The sequence below is a fragment of the Nicotiana attenuata genome, chromosome 4 (genome assembly GCF_001879085.1).
Source record: "Nicotiana attenuata strain UT chromosome 4, NIATTr2, whole genome shotgun sequence".
Lineage (NCBI taxonomy): Eukaryota > Viridiplantae > Streptophyta > Magnoliopsida > Solanales > Solanaceae > Nicotiana > Nicotiana attenuata.
In genome coordinates, this window is record NC_031992.1 from 10,312,985 (window position 1) to 10,327,463 (window position 14,479).

Here is a 14,479-nt window from a genome sequence, read left to right on the forward strand (position 1 = left end):
CAAGGTTCAGAAATAAACACTTGTCGAAGTTATTGCAAAAAACATGTGTGTTCCTATTTCTTTTATCGTATGATAACACCATTATGAAGTTGAGACGTCTTCTTCATTAAGTGTCAAAATATAAAAGGGCCCTCTTTTATAAAACTCATGTTATTTAGTCATGGGATTAACAGAAGCATTTTTCAAAGAACAAAAATGCAGACTATTCTTTAAGTCCTTGAAAATAAAAAGGCAAGAATAGAACAGACAGTTTAATGATAATAAAAACTTCTTAATATTTAAAACTAAAGACTAAGTATAAACTTAGTCATCGAAGTATTTATACAAAATGCCCCATAACAAGACTTGGGGACTTGTACTTCTAAAAATAAACCCTCAAGTGATAGCCAAGGGTTTGATTACAGAAACTCTCAAATGAATTCAAGAACTTTAAACACAGTTTTCCAAACAGGTACCTGCAAAAAGGGAATTTAAAACAGATATAAATTTTTTCACTAAGAGGAAAGGACTGAAGAAGGATCATCAGCGAGCTCAACTGGAACAACATCGCCAACAGAAGCGGGTTGATTTTCAACCACAGCAATTGGAGTATCAATAGACGAAGTTTCAACTTGACTTGCAACATGAGGCACGGTTGAGCTTGAAGAGGGTGCATCACCCGAGACAATTTTAGCGTTCATAGGGACTTCAACTGCAGAAGTTTCAGCCAAGGGAGCCTCACTCACCGGAACTTTACCCACGGGAACATCAACTCCGGGAACTTCAGTTTCGAAAACTTCAATTGCGGGTGAAGGGAAGTCCAGTGGTTGTTGAGCTTTTTCAATAGTCTCCATCACCTTAGCTAACTCTGACTCCAGATTAAAGTTTTCTTGGCTAGCTTCAACTAAGGCATCACGACGGGAGTTCAGAAAAGCCCAGCTTACATCAACTGCAACCTTATCTTCAAGAAGCTCATAATCTCTTTCCCAAGCAGCAATTTCATTCTTGAGACCTTCATTTTCATCCAAGGCTGAGTTGTAAGAGGCTTGGAGAGAGGCATGAGATTTTTCCAAGGCCTGCATCTTGTCTTTAGAAGTTCACAGATTTTCTTGTGTCTGAGTCAAATTCTGTATCAAATCTCCAGCATAAACTTCTTTTTGACTTAAAAGAGCTTTCAGCTCTCTAATCTCTTCACTTGCCTTAGATAATTGTTCTGAGAATGAAGACTCGAGACACTCTCTTTCTTTCTCTGCCTGACTTGAAGAAGCCTTGACAACCGCAAGCTCTGAAGTTAATGCTCTTATCTGCTGTTCCAGGTTATTCTTGTTCTCTTGCAAATCTTCTATAGTAATTTGAGCACTATCAAATTGTTCCTTCCAATTAGCTGCTTCCAACTAAAAGTCACGAGCTTCCCTCTCTAAATCAAGAACAGCCTTTTCAGAGTCACGTGCCACCTTCTCTAATAAAGAAACTCTACTCATCAGCTCTGTACCAATAAGGTTGGCCTGAAAATGGTAAGGGAAGAAAAATTAGAATTCTAGAAAAATTCTGGTAAATTAAAGAAAGAAAGGACATACCTTCAAGGTGGAATGAACAATGTCGTTCATCAGAGTCAGACAGCTATGGCTATTCAGTTTTTCTTTCTCAATTGGGCCTATTAAAGGTTCAAGCCAAACATCCACCTGACCGGATTTCCTCAAAAGGCTGTTGTTAGCAGGAACTTCGATAGTCACGCTCCTCATAGCAATCCTTATACTTGTAGAACCCACTTCTGTATTATGGACAGTAGAAGGAGGAGCGGTAGAAGAAGTAATAACAGCAGAGGGAGGTTCGGAAGCAGGTGGAACAGGTACGGAAGCAGATGGAGCAGGTAAGGAAGGAACCAAAGGCACTGCAGAAGAAGGAAGAGAAGGAACTGAAGATATGGGAGTTGAAGAGGAAGATAGGGGAGGTTCATCCAAAACAGGTCCTAACTCACCACTCTTAAAACCACTAACGAAAAGCTGGTTAATCGACTCATGAGTGTCATGAGGGGTGGCAACGTCATCATCAGAAACAAGATTAACATGCCCAGTAGGAGAAAGATGAGGGGAAGTTTCAGTTTCATCAGAAATGATACGTCTCCTAACTCTTGGCCTTGTCATCAATGAACCACCCTCTTCTTCTTCGTCGGAGCTATCATCGTCTGTGGTTTTTCTTTTTAGAAGAATATCCTGAGCACTTTCTAAGGAAAGTTGGGTTCCTAAACGAGAGGCCGCAACTTTATCAGCGGTAACACCTCGAATAGCAAATCATGACAAAGAGAAGGATGAAAGTTAAAGCAATGAATTTTTACATACGAGAGAGATAGAAACTCTTACCGTGAGTCTTCACTCTCCAACCGTAAATACTGGAAATGTATTTCCAAGACCTAGCCTCCATGGGTGCAGTCTTCAACAATTTATCTACCCAACCACGAAAATTGGGAATGTTCTCCACAACTCCCATGGTTGCTAAAAAAAAGAGGGAAACAAAGTTAAAGAAATTGATAAACTCGAAAGAAAGAGGTACGAGAGAGATAAGAGACTTACGTGCAAAGTTCCACTTCTTAGGGAAGGGAACGTTTTGTTCACCCACTAAACCAACTGTGGGGGCAGCAACAAATCGGGCATACCAGCCACGATCCTTGTCATCTTCCGGACTCACCAAAACCCTTTTACTCCTAGCCACTAAGGTGAAAATGCCATTACAAAATAACCTAGGGAAGTAGAGGTGAATTACGTGAGGGAAGGTAAATTTAACATCTGCTAAGTTAGCCAGATGACTTAAACAAGCCACAGCCCTCCATACCAACGAACCAATCTGTGCTAGACATACTTTGAAGAAACGACAGAAATCGAGAATTACTAGGTCGATAGCTGGTCTAAACCCAAGAGTAAAAGGGTATGTGTAAACAAAAGAGAGTACAGTCATATATGAAGTAATCCTTTGATTTGGATTGGGGATTACAATGGGAAAATCGTCATTCTAGTGGCAATCTTTGCGAACTATGGGAGCTAAAAGCTCTGTAATCAAAGTGGGGAAAGCATCAACACGATCTAGACCTGCAACTTGGTTTTGAAGTGATTGTCTATCATGGTGAAAAGAAAAATCGTTAGGAATTATCTCCTCCACCAAAGGCTCTTGTAATGGTTCAGAGGTTTTCTTGCCCTTAGAAGATGATTTTTGGGTAAAAGAACCCCTGGTTCTAGAAGAAGAGCCAGGATTAGAAAAAGGCATGGCAGAACCACCACCACGAGAAGATCCTAAACTATGAAGTCTTCCACCCCTTCTATGTCTAATAGGGCATTGGGATAATTTTCTAAAGCAGGAGCTCTTCTAGGGTTAGGGTTTGAAGAAGACGAAGTGAATAAAAATTTGCACAGTTTGAGTGTTCGAAAGAGTTTTGTGTGGAAAAAATTAAACGGTAAAACTGTATTTATAGGTAACCGTCAAAAAGTAAAAACGCAGTAATGGAAGGGTCACAATAATGGTAACTGGTACTTCGTGAATAGTGGAGCTGTAAAAAAAGACCTTAAAAAGGGGTGCAAGTTGCAGAATCAATAAGGAGTTGACACGTGTGAAGAACATTAAATAGATGTGACCATTGAAGCGTCAATCTTGTCACAACATTAATGATGACAAAAATTCTCCTTTTATGAAGTCCACTTCCCAAATATTCAACTGACGAATAAATGGAAAGTGGGGGGACTATTTGTATTGGGAAAAATTTACTCTGCATATTGGAGATGATGTGTCGTGACACGTAGACTGGTCAAATAGTCAAATAATTAAGGTTGTTCAATAGGTACGCGAAACAACAGACACGAACAAGTTAAACAGAACAGACACGAGCAAGTTAAACAGAAGAGACACGAGCAGTCATGTGAGACATTCAATGCTCGCACCCGTTTAAAGCATTTAGACCGCAAAGATCGTGAAGAGTCAGGGGAATGAATCTGACAACAAATAAGAGCCCAGATACAACATTTAATGCGAGAAATGTTTGAGAATATGTATTTAATGTATATGATTACATAACGTAACATTTAAAGTCATTAACTGCCCATAATTGTCTTATTATGACAAAGGTAAAGTCTGTATTCCCAAAATAGCTATAAAAGGGAAAGTCATAAACAATTGTAAGCACGAAAAGAACACTATTGAAATATACTTTGATTTACTTGTTTTTTGATCATATTATTCACAAATCTCTTTCTCTATATATTTTTCTGATTATCAGTAACCCGTATTCTTCTAAATTCTAGCTTTGACTAAAAATCTAATTTTTGGTTAAACAAAATAACTAAAAAATAAAATAAAATAGCCAAATCAGAAAAAATTTAATACTACACAATACTTACTAAAAGACTACAACTTTAAAACTAAACTAAGTAAATATATTTTTTTGAAATTTTCTTCTTATCTTCTGGAAAATAAAATGTCAAAGCTATTTTTTTTTATATTTTTTCAAGAGTAAAACTAATTAGACAAAATATCAACTAGCTAAAATAAAAAAAAATATTTTTTGTAGTTTTTATTTTTAAAATAAGACAAAGCAAAAGAGTCAAAACTAGTTAAAGTAGCAAATTAGACCAAAAAGAAATATATATAAGCACTAAGATGTGTAAAATTTCGGGGAGGGTCAAAAATTACATGTTTGCAGGGAGATCTCAATGAAGAAGTGTATATGATCATGCCTTAGGGGTTCTCTACTACTGAAGGTAAACAACAGGCATGCAGGTTGCTCAAGTCCCTCTATGGACTCAAGCAAGACTCAAGTAAATGGAACATCAAATTGACAACTGCTTTGATTGCATCAAGCTTCACTCAGAGTCATCTAGACTATTCTTTATTCACCGGATGTTCAGCTGAGAAGACTGTCATTGTCTTGGTTTATGTGAATGATTTTTTGATCACTGGAGATGATGTCACACTTATTCAAGACACTAAGGATATCTTGCAAAAAAATTTCAAGATTAAGGATTTGGGTGAGCTTATATTCTTTTTGGGAATTGAGTTTGCTAGAAGTCATCATGGAATTTTGATGCATCAACGCAAGTATGCATTGGAGCTTATTTTTGATATGGGCTTTGCAGGTGCTAAACCTGTAGTAGACCCTGTTGAACTCAATCAAAGTTAACAACTGCCGAATTTGACAAACATTTAGGTTTGCAGAATGATCCACCACTTGATGATCCTAGTAGTTATCAACAACTTGTTGGGTGGCTTCTCTATTTGACAGTCACTAGACAAAACATCTCCTATGTTGTCCAAACTCTTAGCCAATTCATGCATTCTCCTAAAGCATCTCACATGGAGGTTGCAATCAGGGTTGTCAAATACATAAAGCAAAAGTCCTGGCATGGGAATGCTTATGTCATCTACTGCTTCTACTCACTTACACGCCTATTGTGATGCTGATTGGTCATCCTGCCCATCCACTAGAAGGTCTATTACTTGTTATGTGGTGAAGTTAGGGGACTCTTTGATTTCATAGAAGTCAAAGAAGCACACCACTATCTCCAGGAGCTCAGCAGAGGCAGAGTACAAGAGTTTAGCTTCTGTAGTTGTAGAGATCGTGTGGCTTGTTGGTTTACTCAAGGATTGAGTGTAGAAGTTAAGTTACCTATTCCTGTTCACTGTGACAACAAATCTGCTATCTAGATAGCTGCTAATTCAGTATTTCATGAGTGTTGTTTACCGTGAAAATGGTAATAACAATTAAATTTTTTGATGGGACTCTAAAAATACGTGATCTATTTTTATGCTAGTTGTTAAGCAGTTGATGCTATGTGTATGAAGTTTAAGGACAAAATGCAAGCTAAAATAGAGTTATAATCGAACCGATGAGTTAGCTATTCAGGGCCTCGAGCTTGTCGGTTTGGGGCCTCGAGGTCGATTCCTGGGCTCGGGCTCGAGCTATTAGGGGTATTCGGGAAAGGACTAACAATCTCGATATAATTAAGAGAGGCTCTTTATGGCCAATGATGAGCAATAAATGAAGAACAAGTATGAAGTGATAAATAAGAGAAACAATATCGAGAGAATATGTCAGAGAGAAAAGAGAGAGTTCTTGTATATTTCGTGTAGAATAGTTGGAGTGACAACAGTTGTTTACAAAATGGTAAGGATCCCCTTTATATAGAAGGGGAATCCCAAGATAGTGCAAAATGCATTAGTTATAAAGATATGGAGATAGGACGGCTAGACATGACACCCTGATACGGGTTCAGGGAAGGCCGACTAGGCTTTGTCAGACTTATCCGCGTGTCTTGGGAACTCCCCATTTTTACTCTAGCCTCGGTCGATATTCCCTTCAGGACGGGTGTCGACGAGCTCCGAGGAAGGAGACTCGAGCGCATCTTTTAAGCTTAGGTGATCTTCCGACACGCCTTAATGACGGGAAATCGGACCCTTCGATTTTGCCGTATACAGATAGTCTCCATGTTTCTTAGAGTGAAAGTGATAAGAAACAACCTTGAGCTTCTTCCTCCTCCGGTACTCTTGTAATCGGCATCGGTCACAAGATGCCAAGATACGATACGCACGCAGCCCCTGAAAATCTCTATATTGACTATGGCAGTTGGCTGTCTCTTGGCCTTCTTCAGTGCGCACGCAGAGCTTCTATAAATACTCCCCTTCTTATTTTCTTTAACCCATTGTATTCCCAAACCCCAGAAAAGGTTTGCCCTTCCTTTGCTTTCGCAACTCTTTTTCTCCTTCCAAAATTTTCTAGGAATGGCGAAAACTTCCGCCTCTGCTTCTCAGGAGATTGCGGTCTCATCCTCTTCACTTTTATCTCAAGGTGAAGTGGCCACACCCCCTCGCGCTGAGGAATGCGCCCCAGGATCCTTTGCAATGACTTCTGATTTCAAAGTCGAGAGACCTTCTTCGAAGCTAGAGCGTCGCGAGCCCGTGACTCGGTATATCAGCTCGATAACAAATGTCGGAGGAGTGAGAGCTGACTGCCGCTGGGGGGATACCGTGCTTGTGGAGATCCCTGCTCGGGAAGAAGATATTACGACATATAAAGCGGGCTTTCTGAGTGTGTATACCTATCCATTCACCTTAGGGCCGGTGGGGCCATCCTCGCCCCCGCTCGACCCCGTGATTTTTGACTTCTGCCGGCGGTATCAGGTAACCCTTGGTCAAATTCATCCTTCGTTCTGGTGCGTCGTTTATATGATCAGGCATTACACAAACATGATCGAGGAGATGCCCTTCACCCTCCACCACCTGATCAGGATGTATAGCCTCGTCTCCTCCGCGGGGGCCTGATCAAGCTCCGCTGTTGAGCCCCGAGGTCTTTCTTTGCCTGCATTGATGAGCTCGGGAACGGGGGACGGGTAAGCCGATTTTTCCGAGTGAGGACTTCCGACCTAATTCCGGCGGAAAAGATGTCGTTCCCTGAGAGGTGGAACGCGGGGCGTAAGTAGACGTGTTATCTAGTCTTCCTTTGCTTCTCTTTGACAATGTTTCTCCAAGCATCTAACTTTACTTCTAATACCATTTCAGCCGTAGCGACCTACCCCGACGCGGTTCTGGATCTCAGGGATTGGGTCAGCCGCTTGTATTCGATCTGCCCATATGCTGAGTGAGTGTGGACCGATTTATCCCGAGCTCGGTGGGAAGCCAAGGATCATGGTAAACTCCGAACCCTGCAGTAGCCACATTCTTCTATCCAAATCGCTATTAGTAGCGTTCCCTATTCTTTGTATTTAACCTCTGCATTTATGTAGGTCTGGGGGAAGTCCCATTGATGAAGGGAACATTACCCGTTGAGGGGAACGCCCTAGTGCCCGGCGAGAGGAAGAGAATGCAGGGGGATCCATCGAACGGGCCGCCGGAATTCAAGAAGGTTAAGGTGGGAGAGTCTAAGGTCGACCTGGCAGCTCTGACTCCGAAAACGGCATGAAACCCTCGAGCTAAAGGTGAGGGGAAAAGTAGCTTCCCGACGGCTCCCGAGAAGTGTATAAATTTGGCCGATCCCTGGGCCGTAGGGACGGAGGCTTCTGAGCGGAGTTTGATGCCATTGTGGTTCAGATTCATGGCTGGGAGACAACGGGTGGAGTATCGAGTACTACCCCCGAGTTGGCTGGTGGCCAGGATTCTCCTCGAGCTGAGGTGCCTTTAATAGGCAGTTTGGCGGGGCCCGACTTTGGGGCCCTGGGTGGACAAGGGATGGAGGCTTCGGTTGATCCTGCTAATGCTGTGGTCATGATTGATTCTCCTCAAGGAACGACCCTACTTCCTAAGGGAGTGCTAGATGCCCCGTATGAAGAGCCCTCCGTTGCAGGGGCACCAGTCAAAGGCGGAGATGCGCTCGAGAGACTACCAACCTTTCTCGAGGGAATTCCTGAGGTTGATGCTTCACTCGTCTTTGGTGAGATGAGCAGGCTTTGCAAGCGGGTGACTTTTTCTAACTCTGTCCGCCGCTCTGGGCTGCCCCGATTTTTGTTTTTCTAACTTATCTTTTTTCGTGGCTTTTAGGCCAAGGCTCTTTATAACCAGGCTTTCACCCGATACCAGGATGAAGTGACCCGTCGTGAGTGTAAGAAGGCCTACCTTACCGAGCAGGTTACTCAGCCCCCGTTTACTATTATCTGAATCTTTGTTAGGTTCCAGTGCTTTAACATCTTGGACCTAATTCGTGCAGTTTGAGAAGGAAGGTGCCTTCCTGAGGGAGGAGCTCCGGGCCATAGATGCCGAAATTTCCGAGCTCAGACGGTATATAGGGGAGATAACTTCCGAGAGGGATGCCCTCCAGGAGAAAGTGACCTCAGTCGGGCGTCAGCTTAAGGACGCAAAGGAGGACAGTGACAAGTACAGAGATCTCCATTCTGAGATGGTAGCTGCACTATTTGGGATCAAAGTCGAAGCCGAGGTGCTTGTATCCTCGCATGGGGATGATGCTATTGCCGCTAGCGCTCGCGCCGAGAGGGCGTCTGAGGAGGCTAGTCCGAAATTAACTCGAGCTGTGGATCGTGCTCGGTTGGGATCTCGAAAGCAGACCTTTGGAGGCATGCCGGGCGGCGGCTCAGGCGGTGCTGAAAATGAGGGTGGAACCCCGGAAAGGGGAGATGCCGTTGAGAAGGGGCCACTGGAGGACTCGTAGTTATCGGGATGCAACCCTTGGTAGAGCCATTGATAATATAGGCTCGACGATGGATTAGGATTTTGTCTGTTTCCCTTTTTGTACATAGTGCTTTCATAGTATGATGTAAGTGATGGTCGCGTTCGTATAAAAGAATACTTTGTGGCGTTGCTTCTTCTACTTCCCGTTCTATCTCGAATTCGGCCGGGTGATCTGGTTTCAGAGTTGGTAAGAATCCTTAAATTCGTGATATGGCCCTGGGCTGGCCCGGGGGCTCTTACCCGCTCGGTCGATGAGAGCTTCAGTATAAGCTGGCGTTAGAGCTCTTATGCTTTTGCTCAACTATTTTGGGTTTAGTCTCCGAGTCGAGCTTCGACTCGAGCTCATTTGACCCTCAAGCCTTTATGTTTGCATGGGCTGGCGACAGTGGCTCTTACGCCTTTGATCGAAGCGATGTTTTATGTGTGTGGACCTAAGACTCATTAAGCTGGCGACAATGGCTCTTACGTTGTGCTTTGAGGCATATGCAGGTAACTATTTTGGGTTTTGTCTCCGAATCGGGTTACGACTCGAGCTCATTTGACCCTCAAGTTTTCAGATAAGCTGGCGACAATGGCTCTTACGCTTTGGGCCGATATGACCTTTTAATGTAAGCTGGCGGCAATAGCTCTTATGCTTTGGGTCGAAGCGACCTTTTATTGGCTTTATTTTCCTCTCGTTAAGGTCTTTTGAAAAGATTTTTCCTAACCCGTCGTCGGTTCGGGAAGAACCTCGATTTTAAGTCATTTGCGGCAATGTTCGAGCACCTCGGGAGGTTTGGCTCGTAGGCTGAGTAGATCGAAGCCTTATGATTTGGAGATGAAATGGTCGAAGCTCTATTGCCTATGTCGAGGGTAGCCTGTGTAACCGGTTCTTTTCGAAGTAGATTCGAAGTAATGGCCTATAATTTTATAGCGACGGTCGGGCATCCCCGAGTCGTGTCAGTCTGGCTGGTACAGCCGTATGACCATAGTCATTTGTGTTTGGCTGGAGCCCTTTTTTGGTCCCGAGTGTAGTAGTTTAGGTGTCTATATCGAGGGTATGCCTTTTCAGGAATCTTACAAATGCGATATATAGCCTAAACTTCGGGGTCAAGTTTATGCCTGTAGTAAGGTCTTACAAAATTTTCATGCCTTTGAGGTCTTACAGTTTTGTTGATACTTGGCACAAGTATGATTCATGCCTTGCTTGAGGTCTTACAGTTTTGTTGATACTTGGTACAAGTATGATTCATGCCTTGCTTGAGGTCTTACAGTTTTGTTGATACTTGGCACAAGTATGATTCATGCCTTGCTTGAGGTCTTACAGTTTTGTTGATACTTGGTTCAAGTATGATTCATGCCTTGCTTGAGGTCTTACAGTTTTGTTGATACTTGGTACAAGTATGATTTATGCCTTGCTTGAGGTCTTACAGTTTTTTGTTGCTGCCTTACGTAGGTCTTTACGAGACCGAGTCTGCCCGCTCGGGGTCTTATGGCCCCGGGTTTTTTAATGGAAGGCGATTGGCGACAGTCTCCGAGTTATCGAGTTTGTTTTGGCTCGAGAGCCGTCACTCGTGAGCTCAGAATTGCCTCATTGAGGGCTTGCGATTTCGGAGATTCTGACCCTGAGGTCGTGCGTTTCCTGAGTTTTCGACGCCAATCTCCGAGTATTCGGGATGTTTTTCTTTTTTGGAGATGTTTCGTGATTTCCGTGCTGCCTCGTTGAGGGCTTACGAGTTTGGAGTTCCGACCCTGAGGTCATGCGGGTGTCGAATTATTGACACCAGTCTCCGAGTATCCAGGGCGTTCTCGATGGAGGAATATTCTTTATTGCGAAAGTGCTGAGTTTCCTTTGGAGTATGAGATGCTTTGGCGAAAGATATTCTTTCATTACTTGGCACAAGTACATGTCGTCTTGTTGTCGTGGGACCGACAATATAGGCATGGTTCGTTTGACCATTTGGCCCGATACATCATTTTAATATTGCGACCCCGAGGGGGATGCCTTCCAGATTCGGGGTTGATTGTAAAGGAAGCGTCGAATACTTGTTGAGTCTTTCTTGGGTAGCGCGTGGATGTTGCCTCGTTAAAAACCTTGCCAGCAAAACCCTTCCGGGGACAAAATCCGGTCGAAGGAAAAGAGTGCAACACCTGCTCGAGGGCATTCATGGAATTTTCAATCGGATGTCCTAGCAATAATATCGTTTTAGCATTGATACGTTCCAGTTGCTCGGAAGTTGTTCGCCCTCCATGGTGCCGAGCTTATAAGATCCTTTGCCGACTACTCCGAGGACACGGTACGGTCCTTCCCAGTTCTGTCCTAGATTTCCTTCATTAGGATTTCGTGTGTTGAGAGTGACTTTCCTTAGAACCAAGTCTCCGAACCCGAAATACCGGAGGTTTGTTCTCCTGTTATAATACCTTTTGATTCTCTATTTCTGGGCGGCCATTCGGATCAGTAAGGCTTCTCGTTTTTCATCTAGTAGTTCAAGGGCCGTTGTCATGGCCTCGTTGTTCGAGCTCTCGGTAGTGTGTTGGAATCTGGCGCTCGGCTCCCTGACCTCCACTGGTATCAAAGCCTCAGCACCGTATACTAGTGAGAAAGGCGTTTCCCCTGTGCTTGACTTTGAAGTCGTTCGGTATGCCCATAGTACTTCGGGCAGTGTTTCTCTCCACTTTCCCTTCGCGCTCTACAGCTTCTTTTTTAAGTTCTGAATGATGGTTTTATTCGTGGATTCAGCCTGGCCGTTTGCACATGGGTGGTAAGGCGTTGATAGGATTCTCTTGATTTTGCTGTCTTCAAGGAACTGTGTTACCTTTCTCCCGATGAACTGCCTCCTGTTATCGCATGTTATTTCGGAGGGGGTTCCAAATCGGCATATAATGTGATCCCATATGAAGTTGATGACTTCCTTTTCTCTTATTTTTTCTAAGGCCTGCGTTTCCACCCATTTTGAGAAATAGTCAGTCATAAATAAAATGAATTTAGCTTTACCTGGTGCCGTTGGCAGGGGGCCGACAATTTCCATTCCCCATTTCATGAGTGGCCATGGCGATAAGACCGAATGTAGTTGCTCGCCCGGCTGGTGAATCATAGGAGCGAATTTCTGGCATTTGTCGCACTTTCGGACGAATTCTTTGGTGTCTTTTTCCATGTTGTCCCAATAGTAGCCTGCTCTGATCACCTTCCGGACCAAGGAGTCGGCGCCGGAATGGTTTCCGCAAGTACCTTCGTGAATTTCTCGGAGTACATAATTTGTGTCACGTGGCCCTAGACATACCGCCAGGGGGCCATCGAAAGGTCTTCTATACAGAGTCTCGTTTTCGTCGAGCGAGAACCGGGCTGCTTTGGTTTGCAGGGCCCTTGATTCTTTTGAATCTGCGGGCAACTTCCCGTCCCTTAAATAATCAATATATTTATTCCTCCAATCCCATGTTAGGGTGGTGGAATTAATCTCAGCGTGACCTTCCTCGACCACTAATTTAGATAACTAAACAACAGCCCCGGGGAGTAGGTACTCTTCTTCAACAGAAGATCCCAGATTTGCGAGGGCACCGGCCTCGCTGTTTTGCTCTCGAGGTACATGGACTAAGGTCCATTCTTTGAAGCGACGTAATGCGACTTGGGTTTTGTCCAAATATCTCTGCATCATGTCTTCTCGAGCTTCATAGCTCCCATTCATCTGGCTTACTATCAGGAGTGAATCGCATCTCGCCTCGACGGTCTCGGCTCCCAAGCTTTTGGCCAGTTCTAAACCTGCAATCATAGCCTCGTACTCGGCTTCATTGTTAGTCAATTTTGTAGTTTTTATAGATTGTCTGATTACGCTGCCAACAGGTGGCTTCAGGGCTATACCGAGCCCAGATCCTCTTATGTTTGTGGCACCGTTCGTGAACAGGGTCCATACCCCGGAAGACATGCCTGATTTTAATAAAAGCTCCTTCTCTACCTCGGGTACGAGGGAGGGCGAGAAATCGGCCACGAAGTCCGCCAGAATTTTCGACTTGATGGCCGTTCGAAGTTGATACTCGATATCATACCCCCCGAGTTCGATGGCCCATTTGGCTAATTGGCCCGATAGCTCGGGTTTGTGCAGTACGCTCCGGAGGGGGTACATCGATAGAATTCAATTTTCGCGAGGCGCTTACCAGCGCGAGGGCCAATTTTTCTAGATGGGGATACCTGGTTTCGGCGTCCCCTAGGGTCCGGCTTACATAATAAACAGGGAATTGCGTACCTTGTTCCTCTCGAACCAGTACGTCGCTTACCGCTATTTCAGACACGGCCAGGTATAGGTATGGCGTTTCATCTTCCTTTGGCATATGGAGCAAAGGCGGGCTAGTCAGATAGAGTTTTAGCTCCTCTAAGGCATGTTGGCATTCTGGAGTCCATTCGAAGTTGTTCTTTCTTTTGAGTAAAGAGAAGAAGTGGTGGTTCCTATCTGATGACCTTGATATGAATCTGCCCAGAGCTGCTATCCGCCCTGTTAGCCGGTGCACGGCCTTTACATTGTTCACCACCGTGATTTCTTCGATGGCCTTGATTTTGTCGGGGTTAATCTCAATCCCCCTGTTTGATACCATGAAGCCCAAGAATTTTCTCGAACCTACTCCGAAGGCACACTTCTCGGGGTTGAGCTTCATGTTGTAACTTCTGAGGATGTCTAAAGTTTCCTGCAAGTGAGTTAAATGGTCCTCCATGCGCAGGGACTTAACTAGTATATCATCAATATATGCTTCCATTGATTTACCTATTTGATGCTCGAACATTTTATTAACTAGGCGCTGGTATGTTGCCCCTGCGTTTTTAGCCTGAAGAGCATTACGTTGTAGCAGTAGGTACCATACTTCGTGATGAACGAGGTCTTCTCCCTATCCTCAGGGTTCATCTGGATTTGATTATACCCCAAGTACGTATCGAGAAAAGTAAGGGTCTCGTGACCGGCCGTAGCGTCGATCAGACGATCGATGTTAGGCAATGGGAAGGAATCTTTGGGACACGCCTTATTCAAGTCTTTATAACTACACACATCCTTAGCTTATTTCCCTTTTTAGGTACCACTACTACATTGGCCAGCCATTCGGGGTACTTTACATCTCTAATGGATCCTATTTTAGAGTTTCATTACCTCTTCTTTGATGAAGGCGTGTTTTACCTCGGACTATGGTCATCTCTTCTGCCTTACTGGTTTAAACTTAGGATCGACAATCAGTCTGTGGGAGGTTATTTCTGGCGGAATTCCTGTCATATCTAAGTGGGACCAAGCAAAACAGTCGATATTGTTAATAAGAAATTGAATGAACCCTTTCCTGAGTTCGGGGGTTAGTCCCGTTCCCAGGTATACCTTACGGTCCGGGAGGCGTT

General features: G+C 44.1%; 1 protein-coding gene across 1 annotated transcript; it reads right to left on the minus strand.

Annotated features, from left to right (window-relative positions):
* On the minus strand, positions 411 to 2,400 carry LOC109225094 (predicted GPI-anchored protein 58). The gene is made up of 4 exons (XM_019389688.1): positions 2,340 to 2,400; positions 1,736 to 1,870; positions 510 to 814; positions 411 to 455 (listed from the first exon to the last, which is right to left on the minus strand). Exons 1-4 carry the CDS (start codon positions 2,398 to 2,400, stop codon positions 411 to 413), a joined length of 546 nt encoding a protein of 181 aa, XP_019245233.1.